This window comes from Symphalangus syndactylus, chromosome 14, assembly GCF_028878055.3.
Source record: "Symphalangus syndactylus isolate Jambi chromosome 14, NHGRI_mSymSyn1-v2.1_pri, whole genome shotgun sequence".
Classification (NCBI taxonomy): domain Eukaryota; kingdom Metazoa; phylum Chordata; class Mammalia; order Primates; family Hylobatidae; genus Symphalangus; species Symphalangus syndactylus.
In genome coordinates, this window is record NC_072436.2 from 46714972 (window position 1) to 46738563 (window position 23592).

General features: G+C 37.1%; 1 protein-coding gene across 7 annotated transcripts in view; it reads left to right on the forward strand.

Annotated features, from left to right (window-relative positions):
* The window catches only part of LOC129461840 (coiled-coil domain-containing protein 138), an 80165-nt gene that overhangs the window by 15659 nt on the left and 40914 nt on the right, over nucleotides 1-23592 (forward strand). For all 7 annotated transcript variants that reach the window (XR_010115419.1, XM_063616678.1, XM_063616677.1 and 4 more), the window contains 4 exons: nucleotides 605-724; nucleotides 8936-9013; nucleotides 9125-9232; nucleotides 12341-12505. Coding sequence is in view for 6 of the 7 variants with exons in the window: in XM_063616678.1 (XP_063472748.1) it covers nucleotides 605-724; nucleotides 8936-9013; nucleotides 9125-9232; nucleotides 12341-12505 (471 nt within the window). In the remaining variant the exon portion in view is untranslated. The remainder of the gene's footprint in view (nucleotides 1-604; nucleotides 725-8935; nucleotides 9014-9124; nucleotides 9233-12340; nucleotides 12506-23592) is intronic.

Below are 23592 nucleotides of genomic sequence, written 5' to 3' on the forward strand. Positions count from 1 at the left end.
TTAAATGTAATTAGAGGGGAAGTTGATTTGAATTATTTATAAAACTGATTAAGAAGAGTCAAATAGTTTGGGGCAATTAAATTTTATTATGTATTTAACATGTTTTGAGATGAAAAGCAGGCATCAAAAATTTTAGCTGCTTTATGAGGACAAGAAATTAGTTGGTTTTATAAAAGATTTCTTTCATTTCTCAAAGGTAATGTAAATTATACACTTTTTAAAGCCATAAATGGCTTATCTCTTGAAGAGTATCAGAAATTCTTTACTGTTTTATTATTCCATGATGTCAAACAAAATATTTCCATGAGTTTGTGTGAGTGGATTTTTCTGAGCAGAAGCAGAAAATAGACTCATTGCTACTTTGTAAATCCTAATGTGTTTTAATAAGTATATTGTAAATGCCTGTGATATTTTGTTGTTATCTTGGTAGATTGCATGGTTTTTATAAATTACTTGCCACACTAGTCACTTGTGCTTAAATACACTGATTAAAGTTTTTGTGATTGAAGGAGTTCTTACTTGTAATTAATTCACGTTCCATAGTATTAGTGATACACGATCCTTACAAGTTTTAGGTCAGAGTTTTTTTTTTTTCTCCTCCTAGCAACATGATGCCGAAGTTGAACACTTAACCGAAGTTCTTAAGGAAAAGAATAAAGAAGCCAAGAGACTGAGGTCCTCTTTTGATGCATTGAAAGAATTGAATGATACCTTAAAAAAACAGGTAAGACCTGTTTTAATATATACTGGACATAAGACATTCTAAGAAGCATATTTTATATATATAACAAATTAAATTCAGCCTTAGAACATGTTTCAGCTAGAGAAAATTTGGATTACATTTGTTAGCTTTATTTTAAAATACTTCCAGATGTAAATAAAATATTCTTCAGCTCTTTGGTTTCTTCTCTTTATTTGTTCTGGCAACCAACTGACAAGCAAAAGAAAAAAAGACAAGCAAAAGAAAAAACGACAAGCAAAAGAAAAAAACCTGATAACCTGAGAACTAATTACATTTTTAGGTACTGATCTCTGGCTTTAATACTTATTATTTATCACTACTTATTTAACATCCATTTATTTTTGAGTATCTCTTATATCCTAGGCATCATGCTAGACTCAGACCTTCACATTGCTCATGTTCTCATAGTTATAAACTGGTATCACATTGCAGTATACTTAATTATATAAGTATTGTAGCCCGGGCACTGTGGCTCACGCCTGTAATCCCAGCACTTTCGGAGGCCGAGGTGGGCGGATCATGAGGTCAGGAGATCGAGACCATCCTGGCTAACACAGTGAAACCCCGTCTCTACTAAAAATACAAAAAAAAAATTAGCCAGGTGTGATGGCGGGCGCCTGTAGTCCCAGCTACTCGGGAGGCTGAGGCAGGAGAATGTCGTGAACCCAGGAGGCGGAGCTTGCAGTGAGCCAAGATTGCGCCACTGCACTCCAGCCTGGGCGACAGAGTGAGACTCTCTCTCAAAAAAAAAAAAAAAATTGTAATTTAGATTAATATGTAATACCAGAGTTGCATAACATACATAGTTTTGTGAGTTATGTCTATTTTTTTCCCTCCATCTGCCAGTTTTTGGCAGAAAGATGTGAAAGTAAAGGAGTATGTTAGAGACAAGAGAATGATTATGTATATATTAGATTGTGTGGGGAGTAGATGTTGGAGTGGAAATTGGAGTAAACCCCGTCACTTTGAAAATGAAAGCATTGGACTGGGAATCTGTATGGATTATAAAACGTAACTTAAGCCTCAGACTTTCCTAGAGTTCCTTTGCCAGCTGTCCTTTTCTGTTTCTGCTTTTGTTTCCCTTTAATCTCTACTTGTTGTGATCCTCCTCCTTGGCAGTGATACATAGGTACTACCCTGTTTCTCACCTGATCTAATTCTTTGGCTTTTCTCATTTCATTTATGGCTGTTACTATTGCACTATGAATTTGGTGGCCTGTTGTCTGTTTGGAATCCCACTTTATCCATGGAGAGATCGCTTTTTCTCATTACAGTCTCATTCTACCACTCTCTTGTGAGGATTTTAAAAATTCCTAGCATAGATAAACTGTTGCCCATGCCTATCTCTTAGGTTTCTGTAATCCTTAATAATTTTGCATGTAGTTGCATGAGTGTGTGGTAATTGGGGTGGATATGTGGATTACTAAATATTTGGACCTTTTGATAATTGGATTTATGAGCTAATGTGTACAAACTGAAAAAATTGGGCAGAATGCTTTTTTATGGTTTCTGTGTTAAGATTAGATCAGAGGTCAGCGTACTTTTTCTGTTAAGAACTAGATAGTAAGTATTTTGGGCTTTGTAGGCCATGTCGTCTCTCAGTGACCCAGCTCTGCCATCGTAATGCAAAAGCAGCCATAAGCAATAAGTGAATGAACGTGGCTGTGTTCCAAAATGACTGTATTTATAAAAACAAGCAATGGGCATATTTAGCCAGCTCCTGGCTAGGTGAATAACATGTGCTTTGAAATTGCTGAAGAAAAAGATATGTTATTTCTGTGACTGACTTACACAGTAATTTATGCTAACACTGGATATACATTTTCTAATAGTTTAAAAGCATTTCTCATTAAGTCCAGCCAAGCTGAGGAGGCAAGGATTAATGTTCAAACCTCATCACGGGGAGATAGTCCCAGTGAACACCCCAAGATCTCAGTTGAAAGGAGCAGCGTTGTGCCTTGGGACTGGGTGAATTAGAGGGAGACAGAACTTTCCTAAACTGAAACCTGGACTTGATTAAGCACAGTTCCTGATCAGATTAAGGTGCTTACTCCTCAGTTTAAATGCCTAGCAGAGGAAAATATGTCTTTCATTCTGTACGAAATTAATAAGCATGTCAAAAGACAGAATTGCATAACTGAGAATGAAGAAAAAAAACCCCCAGAGTATAAGCATACTTGCCAGTGATCCAGATATTGGAATTTAACAGGCAATGACTTTAAAACAGTGATTAATATGTTCAAGAAAGTAGAAAAATAGATTGACAACTTCATTAGAGAATTCCTAGCATAGGTTCATTTTTGCCTATATAATAAGTCTGTGGAAAGAAATTGAAATTTGAAAACTAAAAAATACATCAATTGAATTTAAGAACTCCATTGAATGGGGTTTTAAAATTATTTTTAATTGACATAATTATGCATAATTATGGGGTACAGTGATATTTGATACAGTAATATGTAATGATCAGAGTAATTAGCAAATCCATCAGCTCAAACATTTATCATCTCTCTGTATTGGAAATATTCAAAATCCTCTCTTTATCTATGTGAAAATATACCATAAATTGTTGATTGTAGTTACCCTGTAGTGATATAAAGCTAGAACTTATTCCTCCCATCTAGTTCTTCTTTTTGTTTTGTTTTGTTTTGTTTTTTTGAGATGAGTCTCATTCTGTTGCCCAGGCAGGAGTGCAGTGGCATGATCTCAGCTCACTGCAACGTCTGCCTCCTGGACTCAAGCGATTCTCCTGCCTCAGCCTCCCGAGTATCTGGGATTACAGGCGCCCACCACCACACCTGGCTGATTTTTGTATCTTTAGTAGAGATGGGGTTTCACCATGTTGGCCAGGGTGGTCTCAAACGCCTGGCTTCAAGTGATCCACCTACCTCGGCCTCCCAAAGTGCTTGGATTACAGGCCTGAGCCACTGCACCCGGCCTCTCCTATCCAGTTCTAATTTTGTGTCTGTTAACCAACTTCTCCACATTCCTTCCTTTCCACAGCCATCCCAACCTCTAGTAACCAGTATTATGTTCTGTACTTCTGTGAGATCAACTTGTTTTTTAGCTTCCACATGAGTAAGAACATGTGGTATTTATCATTCTGTGCTTGGCTTATTTCACTTAACATAAGGTCTTTCAGGCTCATCCATGTTGCTGCAAATGACAAGATTTTGTTCTTTTTCATAGCTGAATAGTATTTCATTGTGTATGTATAAAGAAAATGTGTATAACCACATTTTCTTTTTTTTTTTTTTTTTTTTTTTTTGAGACAGAGTCTCACTCTGTCCCCCAGGCTGGAGTGCAGTGGCACAACCTCGGCTCACTGCAAGCTCTGCCTCCCAGGTTCACGCCATTCTCCCGCCTCAGCCTCCAGAGTAGCTGGGACTACAGGTGCCCGCCACCACGCCCGGCTAATTTTTTTGTATTTTTAGTAGAGACGGGGTTTCACCCTGTTAGCCAGGATAGTCTAGGTCTCCTGACCTCGTGATCCACCCGCCTTGGCCTCCCAAAGTGCTGGGATTACAGGCATGAGCCACCGCTCCGGGCCCACATTTTCTTTATAAATTTATCTGTTGATGGACACATAGGTTGGCTACTTTCCATACTTTGGTTGTTGCAAATACTGCTGCAGTAAACATGGGAGTGCAGATATCTCTTCAATATACTGATTTTCTTTCCTGTGAATGTATACCCAGAAGTGGTATTGCAGGATCATATGGTAGTTGTGTTTTTTGTTTTTTTTGGGAACCTGAAACTTTTTTTGTAATGGCTGTCCTAATTTATATCCCCACCAACAACGTAAAAGAGTTTCCCTTCTCCACATCCTCACCAACGTTTATTACTTTTTGTCTTTTTCATAGCCATTCTTACTGGGATGAGATTGATACCTGATCATGGTTTTGATTTGCATTAACCTGATGATTAGTGATATTGAGCATTTTTTCATATACCTGTTGGCTGTTTGTGTGCCTTTGAGAAATATCTAGTCAGATTATTTACCCATTTTTTATTTGGATTATTATTTTTTTGCTGTTGAGTTCCTTGTATTATCTGGATTTTCACTCTAATTGGGTGAATAGTTTGCATATATTTTCTCCTATTCTGCAGGTTGTATCATTATTCTTTTTATTGTTTCCAATCTCATTTGTCTGTTTTCGCTTTTGTTGCTTGTGCTTTTGAGGTCTTATCCATAATATCTTTGCCCAGGTGAGTGTCCTGAACTATTTCCTGTTTTTTCCTCTAGTAGTTTCATGGTTTTGGGTCTTATATTTCAAAGTCTTTTTTTTTTTTTTTTTGAGACGGAGTCTTGCTCTGTCGCCCAGGCTGGAGTGCAGTGGCGCAGTCTCAGCTCACTGCAAGCTCCGCCTTCCGGGTTCACGCCATTCTCCTGCCTCAGCCTCCCAAGTAGCTGGGACTACAGGCGCCCGCCACCACGCCCGGCTAATTTTTTGTATTTTTAGTAGAGATGGGGTTTCACTGTGTTAGCCAGGATGGTCTCGATCTCCTGACCTCGTGATCCTCCCACCTTGGCTTCCCAAAGTGCTGGGATTACAGGCATGAGCCACCGTGCCCGGCCATTTCAAAGTCTTTAATCCATTTTGGGTTGATTTTTGTCTGTGATAGGAGATGGGGGTCTAGTTTTATTCTTAGGCATATGGATATCCATTTCCTGCACAATTTGTTGAGGAGACTGTCATCTCCCTTATTAATATTGGCACCTTTGTAGAAAATCAGTTGGCTGTAAATGTGTGGATTTATTTCTGAGTTCTCTATGCTGCTCCATTAGTCTATGTGTCTGTTTTTATGCCAGTACTATGCTGTTCTGGTTACTGTAGTTTTGTAGTATATTTTGAGTTTAGGTAGTGTGATGCTTCCAGCTTTGTTGTTTTCACACAAGGTTGCTTTCACTTATTTGGGGTCTTTCATGATTTCATACACATTTTAGAATTTTTTTCTATTTCTGTGAAGAATGTTGTTGGTATTTTAATAAACATTATGTTGAATCTCTAGATGATTTTGGTGATTTTGACAGTATTAATTGTTCCAGTCCATGAACATGAAATGTCTTCTTTTTGTGTGTGTGTGTGTGATCTTCAGTTTCATTCATCAGTGTTTTATAGTTTTCATCGTGGAAATCTTTCACTTACTTGGTTAAATTTATTCCCAGGTATTTTATTTTATTTTTGTAGCCATTGTAAACAGGATAGATTTCTTTCTTTCTTTTTCGGTTAGTTTGTTGTTAGTGTTTGGAAATGCTACTGATTTTTGTATGTTGATTTTGTGTCCTTCAACTTTACCGAATTTATCAGTTCTGAGAAATTTTTGGTGGAGTCTTTCGGTTTCTTTGCATTGAAGATCATGTCGTCCAAAGAGGACAATTTGACTCATTTCCAATTTTTTGTTTGTTTGTTTGTTTGTGATGGAGTCTTGCTCTGTTGCCCAGGCTGGTGTGCAGCTGCACGATATCTGCTCACTGCCACCTCCACCTCCTGGGTTCACGCAATTTTCCTGCCTCAGCCTCCCGAGTAGCTGGGATTACAGGCATGTGCCACCAAATCTGGCCAATTTTTGTACTTTTAGTAGAGACGGGGTTTTGCTGTGTTGGCCAGGCTGGTCTTGAACTCCTGGCCTCAGGTGATCCACCTGCCTTGGCCACCCATATTGCTGGGATAACAGGCATGAGTCACCACACCCAGCCTGTTATTTCCAATTTGGATGTCTTTTATTTCTTTCTCTTACTTAATTACTCTGGCTAGTACTTCTAGTACCATGTTCAACAAGAGTGGTGAGAATGAGCATCCTTGTCTTGTTCTAGTTCTTAGAGGAACAATTTTCAGCCTTTCCCTGTTCAGTATGATGTTAATTGTGGGTTTGTTATATATAGCTTTTAGTGTGTTGAAGTACATTCCTTCTGTACCTAATTTTTTGAGAGTCTTTTACTGTAAAGAGATGTTGTTGAATTTTATCAAATACTTTTTCTGTGTCTATTGAAATGATCGTAAGGTTTTTATACTTCATTCTGTTATACTCTTCATTCTGTTAAAACGTGATTATCACATTTTTTTTATTTGCATATTTGAGCCTTCCTGTGTCCCTGGGATAAATCTCACTTGGTTATGGTATATTGTCTTTTTGGTGTGTTGTTGAATTTGGTTTGCTAATATTTTGTTGAGGATTTTTGCATCTATGTTCATCAGGAATATAGGCCTGGAGTTTTCTTGTTGTGTCTTGGTTTGGTTTTGGTATCATAGTAGTGCTGGCTTTGTACAATGAGTTTGGAAGAATTCTCTACCCTTCAGTTTTTTGGGATAGTTTGAGAAGAATTGGTATTTGTTCTTTAAAAGTTATAATTCAGCAGTGAAGCCATTTAGTGAATTTAAAAGTACAGTTCAGCAGTGAAGCCATTTAGTTCAGGCTTTTCTTTGTTGGGAAACTTTTTACTACAATTCCATCTCATTACTTATGATTGGTCTGTTCTAGTTTTCTACTTCTTCCTGGTTCAATCTTGGTAGGTTATATGTGCCTAGGAGTTTATCCATTTCCTCTAGGTTTTCCAGTTTGTTGGCATATAGTTGTTTCATAATGATCTCTGTAGTCTCTAGTGATCCTTGTATTTCTGTGGTACCGCTTGTAATGTCTCCCTTTTTGTTTCCAATTTTTCCGATTTTATCTATTTTGATCTTTTCTCCTTTTTTCTTTCTTCTTTCCTTCTTCCCTTCCTCCCCTCCCCCCTCCCCCGCCTTCCTTTTCTATTTCCTTCCCTTCCTTCCTTTGCTACTGTTTCTTCTCTCCCTTTTCTTTCTTTCTTTCTCTCCTTTTTTTTTTTTTTTTTTTTTTGGACTGTCTCCCTCTGTCTCCCAGGCTGAAGTGCAGTGACACGACCATGGCTTACTGTAGCCTTAACCTCCAGGGCTTAAACTACCCTTCTGCTTCAGCCTCCTTAGTAGCTGGGACTGCAGGCATGCACCACCACCTCTAGTTAATTTTTTTAATATTGTTGTACAGATGAGGTCTTATTGTGTTGCTGAGTCTGGTCTTGAACTGGGCTCAAGTGATCCTCCTGCCTCACCCTCCCAAAGTGCTGGGATTACAGGTGTGAGCTACTGCTCTCTGCCTCTTCTTTTTTCTTAGTCTAGCTCATGGTTTGTTGGTTTTTTTATTTTTTAGAAAAGCCACTTTACATTTTTTAAGAAAATTATTTTAGATTCAGAGGGTACATGTGCAGCTTTGTTACATGGACATATTGTGTAACAGTGAGGTCTGGGCTTCTAAAATGTACTCTTCACTCAAATAGTGAACATTGTACCCAGTAGGTTAATTTTCAACCCCTATCCCTCTCCCCGCTTCCCTTTTGGAGTCCCTAGTGTCTGTTATTTCCATCTTTATGTCCATATGTGTGTACCTATTGTTTATCTTTGACTTATAAATGAGAACATACAGTATTTAATTTTCTGTTTCTAAGTTATTTCACTTAGGATTAATGACCTCCAGCTCCATCCATGTAGCTGCAAAAGACATGATTTCATTCTTTACTATGGCCACATAGTATTCTATTCATGGTGTATATATATCACAAATTTTATTGTAAGATACCATAAATAATATAATAAAAAAATTGGATACCTAGGAATAAATCTAAAGAGAGATGTGCAAGACATCTCTACTTGAAAACTACAAAACGTTATTAAAAGAAAATAAAACCTAAATAAATTGAAGATATGTTCATGGATAGGAAGACTCAATATTGTAAAGATGTCAGTTCTTCCATATATATATACATGTCAGTATATACACAGACACATATACACACATAATCCCAGTAATGCAATCCCAGTTATAGCTCATTGTACTGCATACTTAGGATTTTATACTTTTCTTTATATATGTTATAGTTCAAATAACAATGTACTTATTAATAAAAACATTTTCCACTAAAATATATGTATATGCTTTTAAGACATCTGGAGTCTTGTACATTTTTCATAAAGTGAAGTAAATGATCTTACAAACCATTAATATTTTAGGGAAAAACGACAGCTTCAGTTGTGATCTAAGTTAATCATGAATGCTGTCTCTATTTTGTTACATTGGTTAGTAATATCGACCAGATTAGATAGTAGATTGAGAAACCCTTAGTATGAAACCAGTTGAAGGTTTATATTGAAATATCTAACTTTTTCTACCCTTTAGTTAAATGAAGCAAGTGAAGAAAACAGGAAGATAGACATTCAGGCTAAAAGAGTTCAAGCTCGTTTAGATAATTTACAGGTAAGTTGCCTGTTCTTCTCTACAGACACAAGTATGTTTTTAGATGATTACCTTTGAGTTTACTCATTTTGATACAATTGTCCTTTAATTCATGCATATATACTGTTGTAGAGGAAGTACGAGTTTATCACAATACAGAGACTGAAAGGAAGTTCCCATGCTGTTCATGAAATGAAAAGTTTAAAACAAGAAAAAGCACCAGTTTCAAAAACTTACAAGGTAAGTTTGAATTATGATTTGATATGATTGAAAATTTCTCTGCTGGGCGCGGTGGCTCACACCTGTAATCCCAGCACTTTGGGAGGCCGAGATGGGCGGATCACAAGGTCAGGAGATTGAGACCATCCTGGCCAACATGGTGAAACCCCGTTTCTACTAAAAATACAAAAAATTAGCCAGGCATGGTGGCACATGCCTGTAGTCCCAGCTACTCGGGAGGCTGAGGCAGGAGAATTGCTGGAACCTGCTAAATCAAAGAGAAAAGATTAAAGCACAAGAGAAATCTTCCTGGCTTTCCATTGGAGAAATTTTCTTTCTTTTTTTTTTTTTTGAGACGGAGTCTCACTCTGTCGCCCAGGCTAAAGTGCAGTGGCACAATCTCGGCTCACTGCAACCGAGATTGTGCCACTGCACTTTAGCCTGGGCGACAGAGTGAGACTCCGTCTCAAAAAAAAAAAAAAGAAAGAAAATTTCTCCAATGGAAAGCCAGGAAGATTTCTCTTGTGCTTTAATCTTTTCTCTTTGATTTAGCAAACATTCTTTTTGGAATGTTTGCTATGGAAGGGATTCACCATAATAATTTTTTAATAGGGAAGTATCTCAAGAATATTTAAAATATACTTTCATTTGCAAAAACAAAACTATTATATTTCAGCAGTGTTTCAGGTAGAGTATCATTGACACATCATTAATGGCTTTATTGCTTAGTATGTTTTGACACTCCACAAGCATTTGTTATTATATTTCAGTGAGGAATACAACCCATCCCTGAATGGATTTCCATGTATCTTTTTTTCCCTAAGAATTTTTAAAATTTGAGATATAAATTACATATGGTAAGATAATGTAGAAATCCTTTAGTGTGAAGTTTGATTAATTTTGATAAATATTTCATGTTGTCTACAACCAAATACAGAATATTTCCACTATCCTAGAATATAGAACTTTCCACTATCCTAGTAAGTTCTCTAATGCCCTTTCCTGGTCATTCTTTTCTGCCAAAAGTTTTGCAGAAATTAGTTTTGCCTGTTTGAGACATTTGGTCAGTGGAATTGTATGTACTTGTTTGTGTAAGGCTTTTCTCAGCATAATTATGAGTGTATCAGTAGTTTGTTCCTTACTGTTGCTCAATAGTATTTCATTGTATGATAGTATCAGAGTTTGTTCCTTCATTCTGTTAATAGACGCCTGGGCTTTTTCTAGTTTTTGTCTGCAATAAATAAAGCTGCTACGAATATTGATGTACAGGGTTTTTATGGATGTATGTTTTCATTTCTTTTGGATACATACCAGGACTACAATTTCTGGGTCATAAGGTAGATAAAGGTAGATGTATGTTTTTAATAAACTGACAGTTTTCCAAATTGGTTGTACTGTTTTATACTCCCATTAACAGTGTATCAAAGTTTTGGTTGCTCCGCAACCTTGTCAACATTTGGTGTTTTCGATTTTGTGCATTTTGACCCTTCCAATGGGTGTGTAGTAGTTTCTCATTATGGGCTTTGATCATTTTGATATTTTGATAAATTTTCTAGTTCTTTATACATTGAGAAAATTGGAGTAAATTGAAAAGGTACAGATTTTGTATTCAAGGACTGAAGATAATTGAAGTTTTCATCTAAAGGGAGTTAGTTTCTATTTGAAAAAATTGAGAAAGTGAAAAATTGCTCTTCAGAATAATGTGGTAATGCTACTATTTATCATTTTGTCTTTAGTTGTTCTGATTTTGTGGATTGCCATCGGCTTAATGTTGCCTTTTTATTAATTTGCTTTACTATTTCTCTGTCTTTGAATTTTTTTATTTATTTTTTAATTTATTAATATTTTTAATTTTATTTTTTTTGATATGGGGTCTCACTCTGTCACCCAGGCTGGAGTGCAGTGGCGCAACCTTGGCTCACTACAACCTTTGCCTTCTGGGTTCAAGCCTCCCGAAGAGATGGGATTACAGGTGCCCAGCACCACGCCTGGCTAATTTTTGTATTTTTAGTAGAGACAGCGTTTCACCATGTTGGCTAGGCTGGTTTCAATCTCCTGACCTCTGGTGATCCACCTGCCTCTGCCTCCCAAAGTGCTGGGATTATAGGCGTGAGCCACCACACCTGGCCTGCAGATTAAAAAAATAAATAAATTTAACATAGTTCCCTGCTTAAGGTGGGTATGTGTAGTGGTTTCTTATTAAAAAAATTGAATTAAATTAGAAATGTGTTTTGTAATAATACTTAGTCTAATTAAATTTATAAATTACTTTGTTATTTTACTTTTCATTTTGGTAGGCTGTGAGAGGACAAGATTTCTAGGAAAAAAAATGTTCATATGTGTATTGAATGATATACTGGAAAGACCAAGTAACAATTTTTGTGAGAAGAAAAAGATAAGTTTCATAGTGGAAATTCTTTAGCTCTGGAAAGCTTTAATTTGTTTTTAGAGTCTTTTAATTGTGGTGGTTCATGCTCTTGAGTTAAGGCTAATTTTACTTTTTTTCCATCTTACCAAACTTGGATAAATAATTTTTATGAAAAGTTTTCTTTTAGTAATAAGGTACAGTTATTTCAACTTCCTGATTATGACTTTTCTTGCCTTCTCTCAGTTGTCATTTAACATATTTTTAATACTAGTTGGAGAGGTTTTTGGTGTTTTTTTTTTTTGAGATGGAGTCTCACTCTTTTGCCCAGACTGGTGTGCAGTGGTGCGATCACGGCTCACTGCAGCCTCCACCTCCTGGGTTCAAGTGATTCTCCTGCCTCAGCCTTCCGAGTAGCTGGAATTATAGGCATGCGCCACCATCCCCAGCTAATTTTTGTATTTTTAGTAAAGACAGGTTTCGCCATGTTGGCCAGGCTGGTCTCGAACTCCTGGGGTGCTTCAGGTGATCCACCCACCTCAGCCTCCCAAAGTGCTGGGATTACAGGCTTGAGCCACTGCGCCAGGCAAGTTAGGGAGGTTTGATTTGGAATTCTTTTGTTTGTTTGGAGAAGCTCTGTCCTTAACACATTTTAGTGAATTACTTTAGTCAAATTATTCTTATTGCTTACCAAATTTAAGGCTTGTCTTTGAAGTTTTATGAAGTTGTGAACTGAAATAAATGATTTAATTTTTGACATATAGGTACCACTTAATGGGCAAGTTTATGAACTTTTAACTGTCTTCATGGACTGGATTTCGGATCATCATCTTAGCAAAGTGAAACATGAAGAATCTGGAATGGATGGTAAAAAACCACAACTCAAATTTGCTTCCCAGAGAAATGATATTCAGGAGAAGTGTGTAAAGGTTTGTTTTTTAATTCGAAATATGTGATTCGGCATATATGAAGATTAAAAAAGGAAAAGCCAGGGCCAGGCACAGTGGCTCACGCCTGTAATCCCATCACTTTGGGAGTTCGAGGTGGGCAGATCCCCTGAGGTGAGGAGTTTAAGACCAGCCTGGGCAACATGGTGCAACCCCGTCTCTACTAAAAAGACAAAAAATAGATGGGCATTGTGGCACGTGCCTGTAATCTGGTGAAAATGTATCCTAATTGACACTTTGTTGGAAAATCTTTATTATGGTAAAATATACATAACTTAAAATTTACCAATGGCATTAAGTGTAATCACACTGTTGTGTAACCATCATCACTATCCATCCCCAAAACTTTTGCAAAATGCCAAAATGAATTGTGACATATATAATTCACTTTTTTTTTTTTGAGACGGAATCTTGCTTTGTTGCCCAGGCTGGAGTGCAGTGGCGTGATCTTGGCTCACTGCAAGCTCTGCCTCCCGGGTTCACGCCATTCTCCTGCCTCAGCCTCCCGAGTAGCTGGGACTACAGGCACCTGCCACCATGCCTGGCTAATTTTTTTTTTTTTTGTATTTTTAGTAGAGACAGGGTTTCACTGTGTTAGCCAGGATGGTCTCGATCTCCTCCCTCATTATCCTGTGACATATATAATTCACCAGAATTCATAATATTCAATCTATTAAATATTAAATAACAACCCATAGTTAAATCCTCTTGAAGGAAAACATACAGATAAATCTTCGTGGCTCTGGATTTAGCAAAGTTTTCTTAAACATGATGCAAAACATACAAGCAAAGAAAAAAGCATAAATTGGACTTTATAAAAATGTAAAACATTTATGCTTCAAAGGATACTATCAAGAAAGTCAACAGACAACTACTGAATGGAGAAAATACTTTCAAATCACATATTGGATAAGGTACATCCATCTTGAATATTTAAAAACAAAACCTCCTACAAAAAACTCAGTAATAAAAAGGATAATTCAATTAAAAATGCCCAATGGATTTAAATAGACACTTACCTATAAAAGATATCCAAACGGTCAATAAGCACATGAAATGATGCTCAACATTAGTCATCAGGGAAACATGAATGAAAACCATAATGATTGACCACTTTATACTCCCTGAGATGACAAAAATTTTAAATCTGTATGTTTTGACCATGATATAAAGAAGTCAAAACTCCTGCAGACTGCTGGCAGGACTGAACAACTGTTGAATCACTTTGACAAACAGTCTGGCAGTTTAGCAGTTCCACTCTTAGGTATGTAGTCAAGAAAAATGAAAAAATATGTGCATACAAAAATTTGTAGATCAATGTTCATAGCAACACCATTTATAATAGCCAACAAATGGAAACAACCTAAATGTCTATCAAATGATATGGGTAAATAAAATGTTATATCTATATTATTGAATATTATTTGGTAATAAAAAGGAATTAAGTATTGACACATGTGACAACATGAGTGAATTTCATAAACATAATAAATGAGTCAGCCACGGAACACTACATATTGTATTAATCTGTTTATATGAAAAGTCCAGATAAGAAAATCTATAAAGACAGAAAGCAGATTAGCGGTTGCCTAGGACTGGAATTGCTGAATAAAGGTTTGGGCAACTGCTAATGGGTTGGATTTTTTTTGGAGAGGAAAGATAAAATGTTCTAAAACTGATTAAGGCGATGGTTGCACAACTCTGTGAATACAGAAAAAAAACCCACTGAATTGCACAGTTAAAATGCTACTTGTATAGGATGTGAATTATATCTCAATAAAGCTGTTACCAAAAATAAAAAAAAAACCCACCACCAGAACAAAAACAAGATATAATCAGGCCTGCTTGGTGCTCTTGGTCTTTGTGTCTCCTAAGTCTCTTTAAGCCTCCCACCTCCCTATTATTTACGCTATCAACTTGTTGAAGAGTCTAGGTCAGTTAATTATCTCACATTCCTAATTTATTTGCATGATTCCTTGTGTTACTATGTAACTTGTTTTCTGGCAGGAATACTTTATAGGTAATTCTGTGTACTGTATCTTCCATACATATGTCTAGTTCCATGTGAAAGAGTTCCCTCTGAAACAACTCAGTTTCATACTTTACCAATTTTTAATCTTACACAGTCATGCACTTCATAACATTTCAGTCAACTGACCACATATAACAATGCTGGTCCCATGAGATCATAATGCAGCTAAAAATTCCTATCGGCGGAGCTTGCAGTGAGCCGAGATTGCGCCACTGCACTCCAGCCAGGGCAACAGAGCGAGACTCCATCTCAAAAAAAAAAAAAAAATTCCTATGACCTAGTGATGTTGTAGCTGTTATAATGTCATAGGGCAGTAAATTATTCATATGTTTGTGACAATGCTGGTGTAAAAAACTACTGTGCTGCCAGTAGTAATAAAAGTATAACACATACAATTATATACAGTACATACTACTTGATAAAGATAATAAATGGCTATGTTACTGGTTACATATTTGCTACACTATACTTTTTATCGTTATTTTAGATGTACTCCTTACAGTTATTGAAAAAAAAAAAGTTAAATATAAAACAGCCTCAGGCAGGTCCTTCAGCAGGTATTCCAGGAAAAGGCATTGTTATCATAGGAGCTGATAGTTATATGTGTGTTATTGCCCCGAAGACCTTCCAGTGGAACAAAATGTAGAGGTGGAAGACACCGATATTGATTATCCTGACCCTGTCTAAGCCTAAGCTAACGTGTGTTTGTGTCTTAGTTTTTAACAAAATAGTTGAGAAAGTAAAAAATAAAATAAAAATTTTTTAAATAGAAAAAAACTTATAGGATATAAAGAAAATATATATATTTTTGTGCACCTGTACAATGTGTTTATGTTTTAAATGAAGGGTTATTAGTATTAGAGTCAAAAAGTTAAAAAAAAAACTAAAAAGTTTACAAAGTAAAAAGATTACAGTAAGCTAAGCTTAATTTGTTAATGAAGAAAATTTTTTTTTTTTCTAAATTTAGTGTAGTCTCAGTGCATACTGTTTATAAAATTTACTGTAGCCTGCATGTCTTAGACTTTCACACTCACTCACTACTCACTCACTGACTCTCCCAGAGCAACTTCCAGTCCTGTAAGCTCCATTCATGGTAAGTGCTCTATTCAGGTGTACCCCCCCCACCCCCCCCCTTTTTTTTTTTTTTTTTGAGACAGTCTCACTCTGTGGCCCAGGCTGGAGTGCAGTGGCATGATCTTGGCTCACTGCAACCTCTGCCTCCCGGGTTAAAGCAATTCTCTTGCCTCAGCATCCCAAGTAGCTGGGATTACAGATGCCCGCCACCACGCCCGGCTAATTTCTGTATTTTTAGTAAAAACAGGGTTTCACCATATTGGCCAGGCTGGTCTTGAACTCCTGACCTCAGGTAATCGCCTGCCTTGGCCTCCCAAAGTGCTGGGATTACAGGCATGAGCCACTGAGCTTGGCCCAGGTTCACCCTTTTTTATCTGTTATATTGTATCTTTACTGAACATTTTCTATGTTTAGATACACAAATACTTCACATTGTGTTACAACTGCCTAAGATATTCAGCATAGCAGATGCTGTACAGGATGATAGCCTAGGAACAACCGGCTACCTAACATAGCCTAGGCTGGTAGTAGGCTATATCACCTAGGGTTATGTAAATACACTCTACAATGTTTGCATAAAAAGTCACCTAACAATACATTTCTCAGAATGTGGTCCCATTGTTAAGCAACACATGACTGTACTGTTGAATTCAGTTTGCTACTATTTTGTTGAGGATTTTTGCTTCAATATTTATCAAGGTATTAGTCAATAGTTTTTTATTGCGCCTTTGTTTAGCTTTGGTATCAGGGTAATGCAGGCCCCACAGAATAAGTTTGGAAGTGTTAACTCCCTTTCAATTTTTTCGAATATGAAGAGGATGGGTGTTAATTCTTCTTCAAATGTTTGGTAGAATTCTAAAGTGAAGCTCTGGCTTTTCATTGTTGGGAGGTTTTTTTTTTTTGTAATTAGTGATTCAATTTCCTTACTAATCATTGGCCTTTTCAGATTTTCTATTTCATCAGGATTCAGTCTTGGAAAGCTGTGTTTTTATAGGAACTTATTCATTTCTTCTATGTGATGCTATCTGTTGGCATGTAATTGTTGATAACATTGTCTTATAATCCTTTTTATTTCTGTGGCATTGCTTGCAAGATCCCTTCTTTCCTTTCTAATTTGAGTTATTCCAGTCTTCTTTCTCCCTTCATCTAGCTAGCGGTTTGTCAATTTCGTTGATACTTTCAAAGATCCAAATCACAGCCAGGCTGTTGATTTTGATTTTGATCTCTCTTCCTTTTTAATGTAAGCATCTACAGCTACAAACTTCCCTCGTAACACTGCATCCTATAAATTTTGGTATGATGTATTTTTTTGTTTCAAGGTATTTGCCAATTTCCCTTGGGATTTCTTCTTTGACCCAATGGTTGCTGTAGAGTGAGTTTTTAAATTTTCACATACTTGTGGATTTTATAGTTATCCTTCCTTGGTTTGAGGTTTCACTTCATTGTGATCAGAAATTTTGTAATGATGTCAATCTTTGAAAATTTATTAAGACTTGTTTTGTGGCCAAACACATAGTTTATCTGGAGAATGTTCCATGTACACTTGAGAAGAATGCATCATCTGCTGTTTTTGGGTAGAGTGTTCTGTGTATGTCTGACAGATCGAGTTAATTTATTATGTTGTTCAAGCCCTCCATTTCCTTATATTCTGTCTGGTTATTCTATCTATTTCTGAAAGTGGGGTATTGAAGTTTCCTAGTATTATTATGTTACTATTTCTTCAATTCTGTCAATGTTCGCTTCATATTATTTTAGAAGTCTGATGTTTTAGGGCATAAATATTTCTCATTTATATCTTCTTGGTGAATTTACTTTTATCATTTATATAGTATCCTTCTTTGTCTCTTGTAACAGTTTTTGACATAAAGTATATTTTGTCTTATATTAGTATTACTACTATTCTTTTCTGGAGACCATTGACAAGGATTGTCTTTTTCCATCCTTTCATTTTCAGCTGATACGTGTCTTTAGATCTAAAATGAGTCCCTTGTAGACAGCATACAGTTGGATGCTGGCTGTTTAAATCCAATCAGCCACTCTAGTTAGTTTTTTGATTTCATCCATTTGCATTTAAAGTAATTACTGATAAAGGAAGGACATACTTTTTTTTTTTTTTTTTGAGACAAAGTTTCGCTCTTGTTGCCCATGCTGGAGCGCAATGGCACGATCTCACCTCCTGGGTTCAAGCAATTCTCCCGCCTCAGCCTCTGGAGTAGCTGGGATTACAGGCACCCCTCACCGCACCCGGCTAATTTTTGTATTTTTAGTAGGGATGGGGTTTCACCATGTTGACCAGGCTGGTCTTGAACTTCTGACCTCAGATGATCCACCTGCCTCAGCCTCCCAGAGTACTGGGATTACAGGCATGAGGCACCGCACCCAGCCAGGAAGGACATACTATTATTTTGTTAATTTTTTCTGTATGTTTTGTAGCTTTTTTGTCCCTCCTTTCCTCTCTTACTGCCTTTGGGTTTCACTGATTTTTGTGTGTGTTACACGCTTAGATTCCCTTTTCATTTGCTTTTGTGTATAGTCTATAAGTATTTTCTTTGCAACCAATTACATAAAACATCTTAAAGTTATAACTATTTTACATCAATAATGTCAACTAAATATAATTCTGCACCATCATGGCTCCACATTCCCACTTTATGTTACTGATGTCACTAACTCTCTTTTTTTTTTGAGATGGAGTCTCACCCTGTTGCCCAGGCTGGAGTGCAATGGCACGATATCAGCTCACTGCAACCTCTGCCTCCCAGGTTCAAGAAATTCTCCTGCCTCAGCCTCAAAAGTAGCTGGGATTACAGGCACGTACGACCATGCCTGGCTAATTTTTATACTTTTAGTAAAGATGGGGTTTCACCATGTTGGCCAGGCTGGTCTCAAACTCCTGACATCAGGTGATCCACCTACCTTAGCCTCCTAAAGTGCTGGGATTACAGGCGTGAGCCACTGCACCCAGCCACAAATTATATCTTTATATGTTGTATTAACCCCTAACATAGACTTACAGTTTTTTTTTTAATACTTTTGTCTGTTACATTCTATGCAAGAATTAAAAATCAACTTATATACCAGGATTACAATGATATAGGCTACTTACTATATTTGTCCATTTATTTGCCTTTAACACAGAATGTTATACTTTTATATGGCTTCATGTTGCTGTGTAGTGTGCTTTCATTTCAACCTGAAGGACTCTCTTTAGTGTTTTTTATAGGGCAGGTGTAATTGGTTACTGAACTCCCTCAACTACTGTTTATCCGAGAAAGTGTTAAGGACGGTTTAGCTGGATATAGTACTCTTGGTTAACAGTTTTTGTTTTTTTTTTTTTTTTTTTGCACTTTGAATGTATCATCCCACTGCCTGTTGGCCTGCAAGGTTTCTGCTGAGAAATCTGCTGAAATTCTTACAGAATTCCCTTGAACATGACCAGCTGCTTTTCTCTTGTCAATTTAAAGATTCTCTTTGTATTTTACTTTTGACAATTTGATTATAATATATCTTAGAGGGGGTGTCTTTGGAATTGTCCTCTCTGGAGTTCCTTGAGCTTCTTGAATTTGTATGCCCATTTCTTTCCTCAAAAAAAGGAAAGTTTGGGATGTTTTCAGCCATTATTTCTACAAATAAGCTCTCTGCCCCTTCTCCTTCTCTCTTCTCATTCCAAGACTTACATTACACGTATAGTGGTTCACTTGATGATCTCCCATAAGTCCCTTAGACTGTCGTTACTTTTCTTCATTTTTTTCTCTTTGCTCCTCTGACATAATTTTATTATTTCCTTAGAACTTTTTGTAGACACGGGGTCTCACTATGTTGACCAGGCTGGTCTTGAACAGCTGGCTTCAAGTGACCCTCCTGCCTTGGCCTCCCAAAGCACTGAGATTACAGGTGTAAGCCACTATGCCCAGCCTCTGACTCAATTTTAGATTATCTGTCTTCAAGTGTGTTGATGTCTTCTGCATAATCAAGTCTGCTGTTGACTTTTATAGTTCAGATATTGTATTTTTCAGCTCCAGAATTTATTTGATTCTTTCTTATAATTTGTATCTTCTAGTTTATACTGTCACTTTGTTCTTGCATCATTTTCCTGACTTTGCTTAGTTTTTTGTGTTCTCTTTCAGTTTTTAAATTATTGGTTACAGTTTTTAAATCATATATCACAAGGTTCAGAGATCTGCATTTCTTTAGGGTCAGTTTCTGAAGCTTTGTTTTCTTCTTTGATTTGATCAATGTCACTGTTCCTTTGTATGCCTTCTGTTCCTTTTTTAACGGGTATTTGGGCATTTGAAAAAACAGAAAACAAACACCTTTCTGAGTCTTTACAACTGGCTTCATACAGGGAAACACATTCATGAATCAGCCCAGTTAGAGGTTTTGGGACCATCCAAATTTTTCTGAGACACGTGTCTTCTCTGGGCTTCTATGTGTGTTTCTGACAGTCTTGATTTCCCTAGCAACTTATTGCTGTTTCCTCTCAGAAACCCATAATCGCTGTGTCCCTCAGACCTCTTTCAGCAGAAGTGCAGATCTCCGCAGCTCTTACATGCTGCAGCAATCACTTCTGTTTCCTGCTGCTTCCAAACTATGCTACTATTCCCTTCAGCACTCTGAGTGAGATGAGATGCAAACCAGTCCTGTGGGCAGACTTTGGATAAGCCAAAATATTGAACATGCAGTCCATTATTTTGTTTCTGTCCCAAGGGAGAAGGTGGGGGACAGGAAATTTCCTCCTGGTTGCACTGCACTATACTGGCAGGGGAACATACATGCAAAATGCCACAGACTTTTCCACTCCTTTTGAAGGAGTCCCTTCTTTTTAATGTTTTAGCCTGAGTACTGCAGCTTCTCAACTGATCTCTACAATTCTCACTAACATGTCCTTGTCATTACATTGAAATTAACGTGGTGTTTCCATGGAGGAATAAGGGCCTCAAACTTCCTACTCCAACATGTTGATGACATTAGTCCTATAGCCAAATTTTACAATCATTAGTTGTAACACATAATACCTTCCACTTCAGGTTGTACTGAATTTTTCTATCTCAATTTCTTTGATAATATTCCACCCTTATGTTACTGAATCACACAAGAAAATCAGTCTTATAATGTATACCCAGTATATCAAATTTACTCGTCAATGGCTTTAGGTGTTTTTAAATATTAAATCCATACTTAAGTTATAACTGTGATCAAATATACAAAAAAAAACTGTCAGAAGTTTCCAAAGGTAATTTCTGAAGAGATTACTTTGCTAAAATATTTTGAGTTATACTAGTATTCTTTTTTTTTTTTTTTTTTTTTTTTTTTTTTGAGACGGAGTCTTTCTCTGTTCCCCAGGCTGGAGTGCACTGGCACGATCTCGGCTCACTGCAAGCTCCACCTCTCGGGTTCACGCCATTCTCCTGCCTCAGCCTCCTGAGTAGCTGGGATTACAGGCGCCCGCCACCACGCCCAGCTAATTTTTTGTATTTTTAGTAGAGACGGGGTTTCACCGTGTTAGCCAGGATGGTCTCGATCTCCTGACCTCGTGATCCGCCCGCCTCGGCCTCCCAAAGTGCTGGGATTACAGGCTTGAGCCACCGCGCCCGGCCACTAGTATTCTTAGAATAAATATAATGCTTGCCCAAGTGGTTAATAGAGTCCTATCACAAAAAAAAAGATTTTAAGATAAGGTTACATTATTTAAAATTACAAATTTTACATCTTCCTAAAGAGATGTGAATACCTGCTTGTGATGGCCACAAGTATTTAATTAGTTAATCTGGTACTACTTACTCTTCTATTATTATATTTAAAAGCTTATTTATACACCTTAAAATTGTTCTACCTTTATTAATATATAGTAATTAAGTTAAAAACAATATTTTAACTGAAAGGATCTAGGCTTAACAGAAACTGTAAATCCTGAACATGTCAACAGACAACTTTTTATTTACAGATGTTAAAATGAATCCTGAGAAATACATGTGCTAAATATTATTCTCTTGTGTTATTAGACTAACATAAAAACACAGTATTACATGATCCCGATTCCATTATTTTTCTTCAGAAGGGGTCTTACTCTGTTGCCCAGGCTGGAGTACAGTGGTACAATCACAACTCACTGCAGCCTTGACCTCCCCAGGTTCAGGTGATCCTACCACCTCAGCCTCCCAGGGAACTGGGGTTATAGGCGCATGCCACCACACCTGGCTAATTTTTGTATTTTTTGTAGAGATGGGGTGTCACCATGTTGCCGAAGCTGATCTCAATTTAATACTGCAGGCCTTCCTAACTGGCAGTTACTTCTAAAGTAAGGCTAGATTTAGGGAAATAATTGATGTAGGTACTAAGAGACAAAATTCTAAGCAAAGGTGTATTTGTGTCCTATTGCTGCCATAACAAATACCACAAACTTAACATTTAAACAACACAAATTCATTATTTTACACTTCTGTAGGTTCAGAAGTCTAAAATGGGTCTCAGCCAGCCAAAATCAACATATATACAGAGCTGTGTTCCTTTCTGGAGGCTAAGGGAGGATCCATTTCCTTGCTTATTCAAGTTGCATGTAGAATCCAGTGGATAATCCCTCATTATCCACTCATCCATGGATGAGCATTTACGTTGTGTCCACCTTTTTATTATGTATAATCTTGCTATAAACTTGGTGTTTAAATATCTGTTCAACCCTCTGCTTTCAATTATTTTGAGTATATATCCAGAAGTAAAACTGCATAAGGTAATTCTGTTTTAAGTTTTTGAAGAATCACCATACTGTCTTCCACAGCAGCTGCATTTTACATTCCTATCACCAGTAAACAAGGATTCCACTTTCTGAATTACAGCAAAACTCCATCTCAAAAAAAAACAAACAAACAAAAAAAAAAACAAAGGCAGCTTGGGAAGGAAGCCAGAAAATGTTCTTCATTGTGACATTTTGGCCAGGACAACTTGGCCAGGTGCAGTGGCTCACGCCTGTAATCCCAGCACTTTGGGATGCCGAGGCAGGCAGATCACTTGAGGCCAGGAGTTCAAGACCAGTCTGACCAACATGAAGAAACTCTCTCTCTACTAAAAATACAAAAATTAGCCAGGCATGGTGGTGCACACCTGTAATCCCAGCTACTCATGGGGCTGAGGCGCCAGAATCGCTTAAACCCTGGAGGCAGAAGTTTCAGTGAGCCAAGATCATACTGCACTTGCACTCCAGCCTGAGTTACAGAGCGGGATTCTGTTTCAAAAAAAAGAAAAAAAATCTGACAATGTCAGATCATCACAGTAAGAAAGCAAAAGGCAATGTATCTGATGTAAAGATCACCTGATGATCTTAAACGTTGAAAGGACAAATTGTAAAAAGTGATTTTGCAAAGAGTTCACAGTTCCCTACTACTGCCACACTATGAATAAGGACCATTGTTACTTTTTTAGTAGGACAAAATATGCCAAATCTTTGGAAACATTCAAAAGATAAGAAAAAATACTTTTTTGTTATGTTTGGATTAAGAATATAAATACTGTCGGAAAAGGCTTGGTATTTAGAGGGGATAAGGATATAAATGAAGTGAATTTTTGTCATGAAAAAAATGAAACGTCTAGGAAAAGACAGTGTTTGCTATGAAGAAACTGAAAGTCAGATACCTGAAAGAAACTTGACTTTCCAATTTTAGCACACATCAGAATCACTTGCAGGACTTGTTAAAACTCAGGTTCCTAGGTTCTATCCCTGGAATCTGATTTAGCAGATCTGATGTGGCACAGAATTTTGTATTTCTTTCTTTTTTTTTTGAAACGAAGTTTCACTCTTGTTGCCCAGGCTGGAGCGCAATGGCATGATCTTGGCTCACTGCAACTGCCGCCTCCTGGGTTCAAGCGATTCTCCTGCCTCAGCCTCCCAAGTAGCTGGGATTGCAGGCACCGGCCACCATGCCCGGCTAATTTTTTGTATATTTAGTAGAGATGGGGTTTCACCATGTTG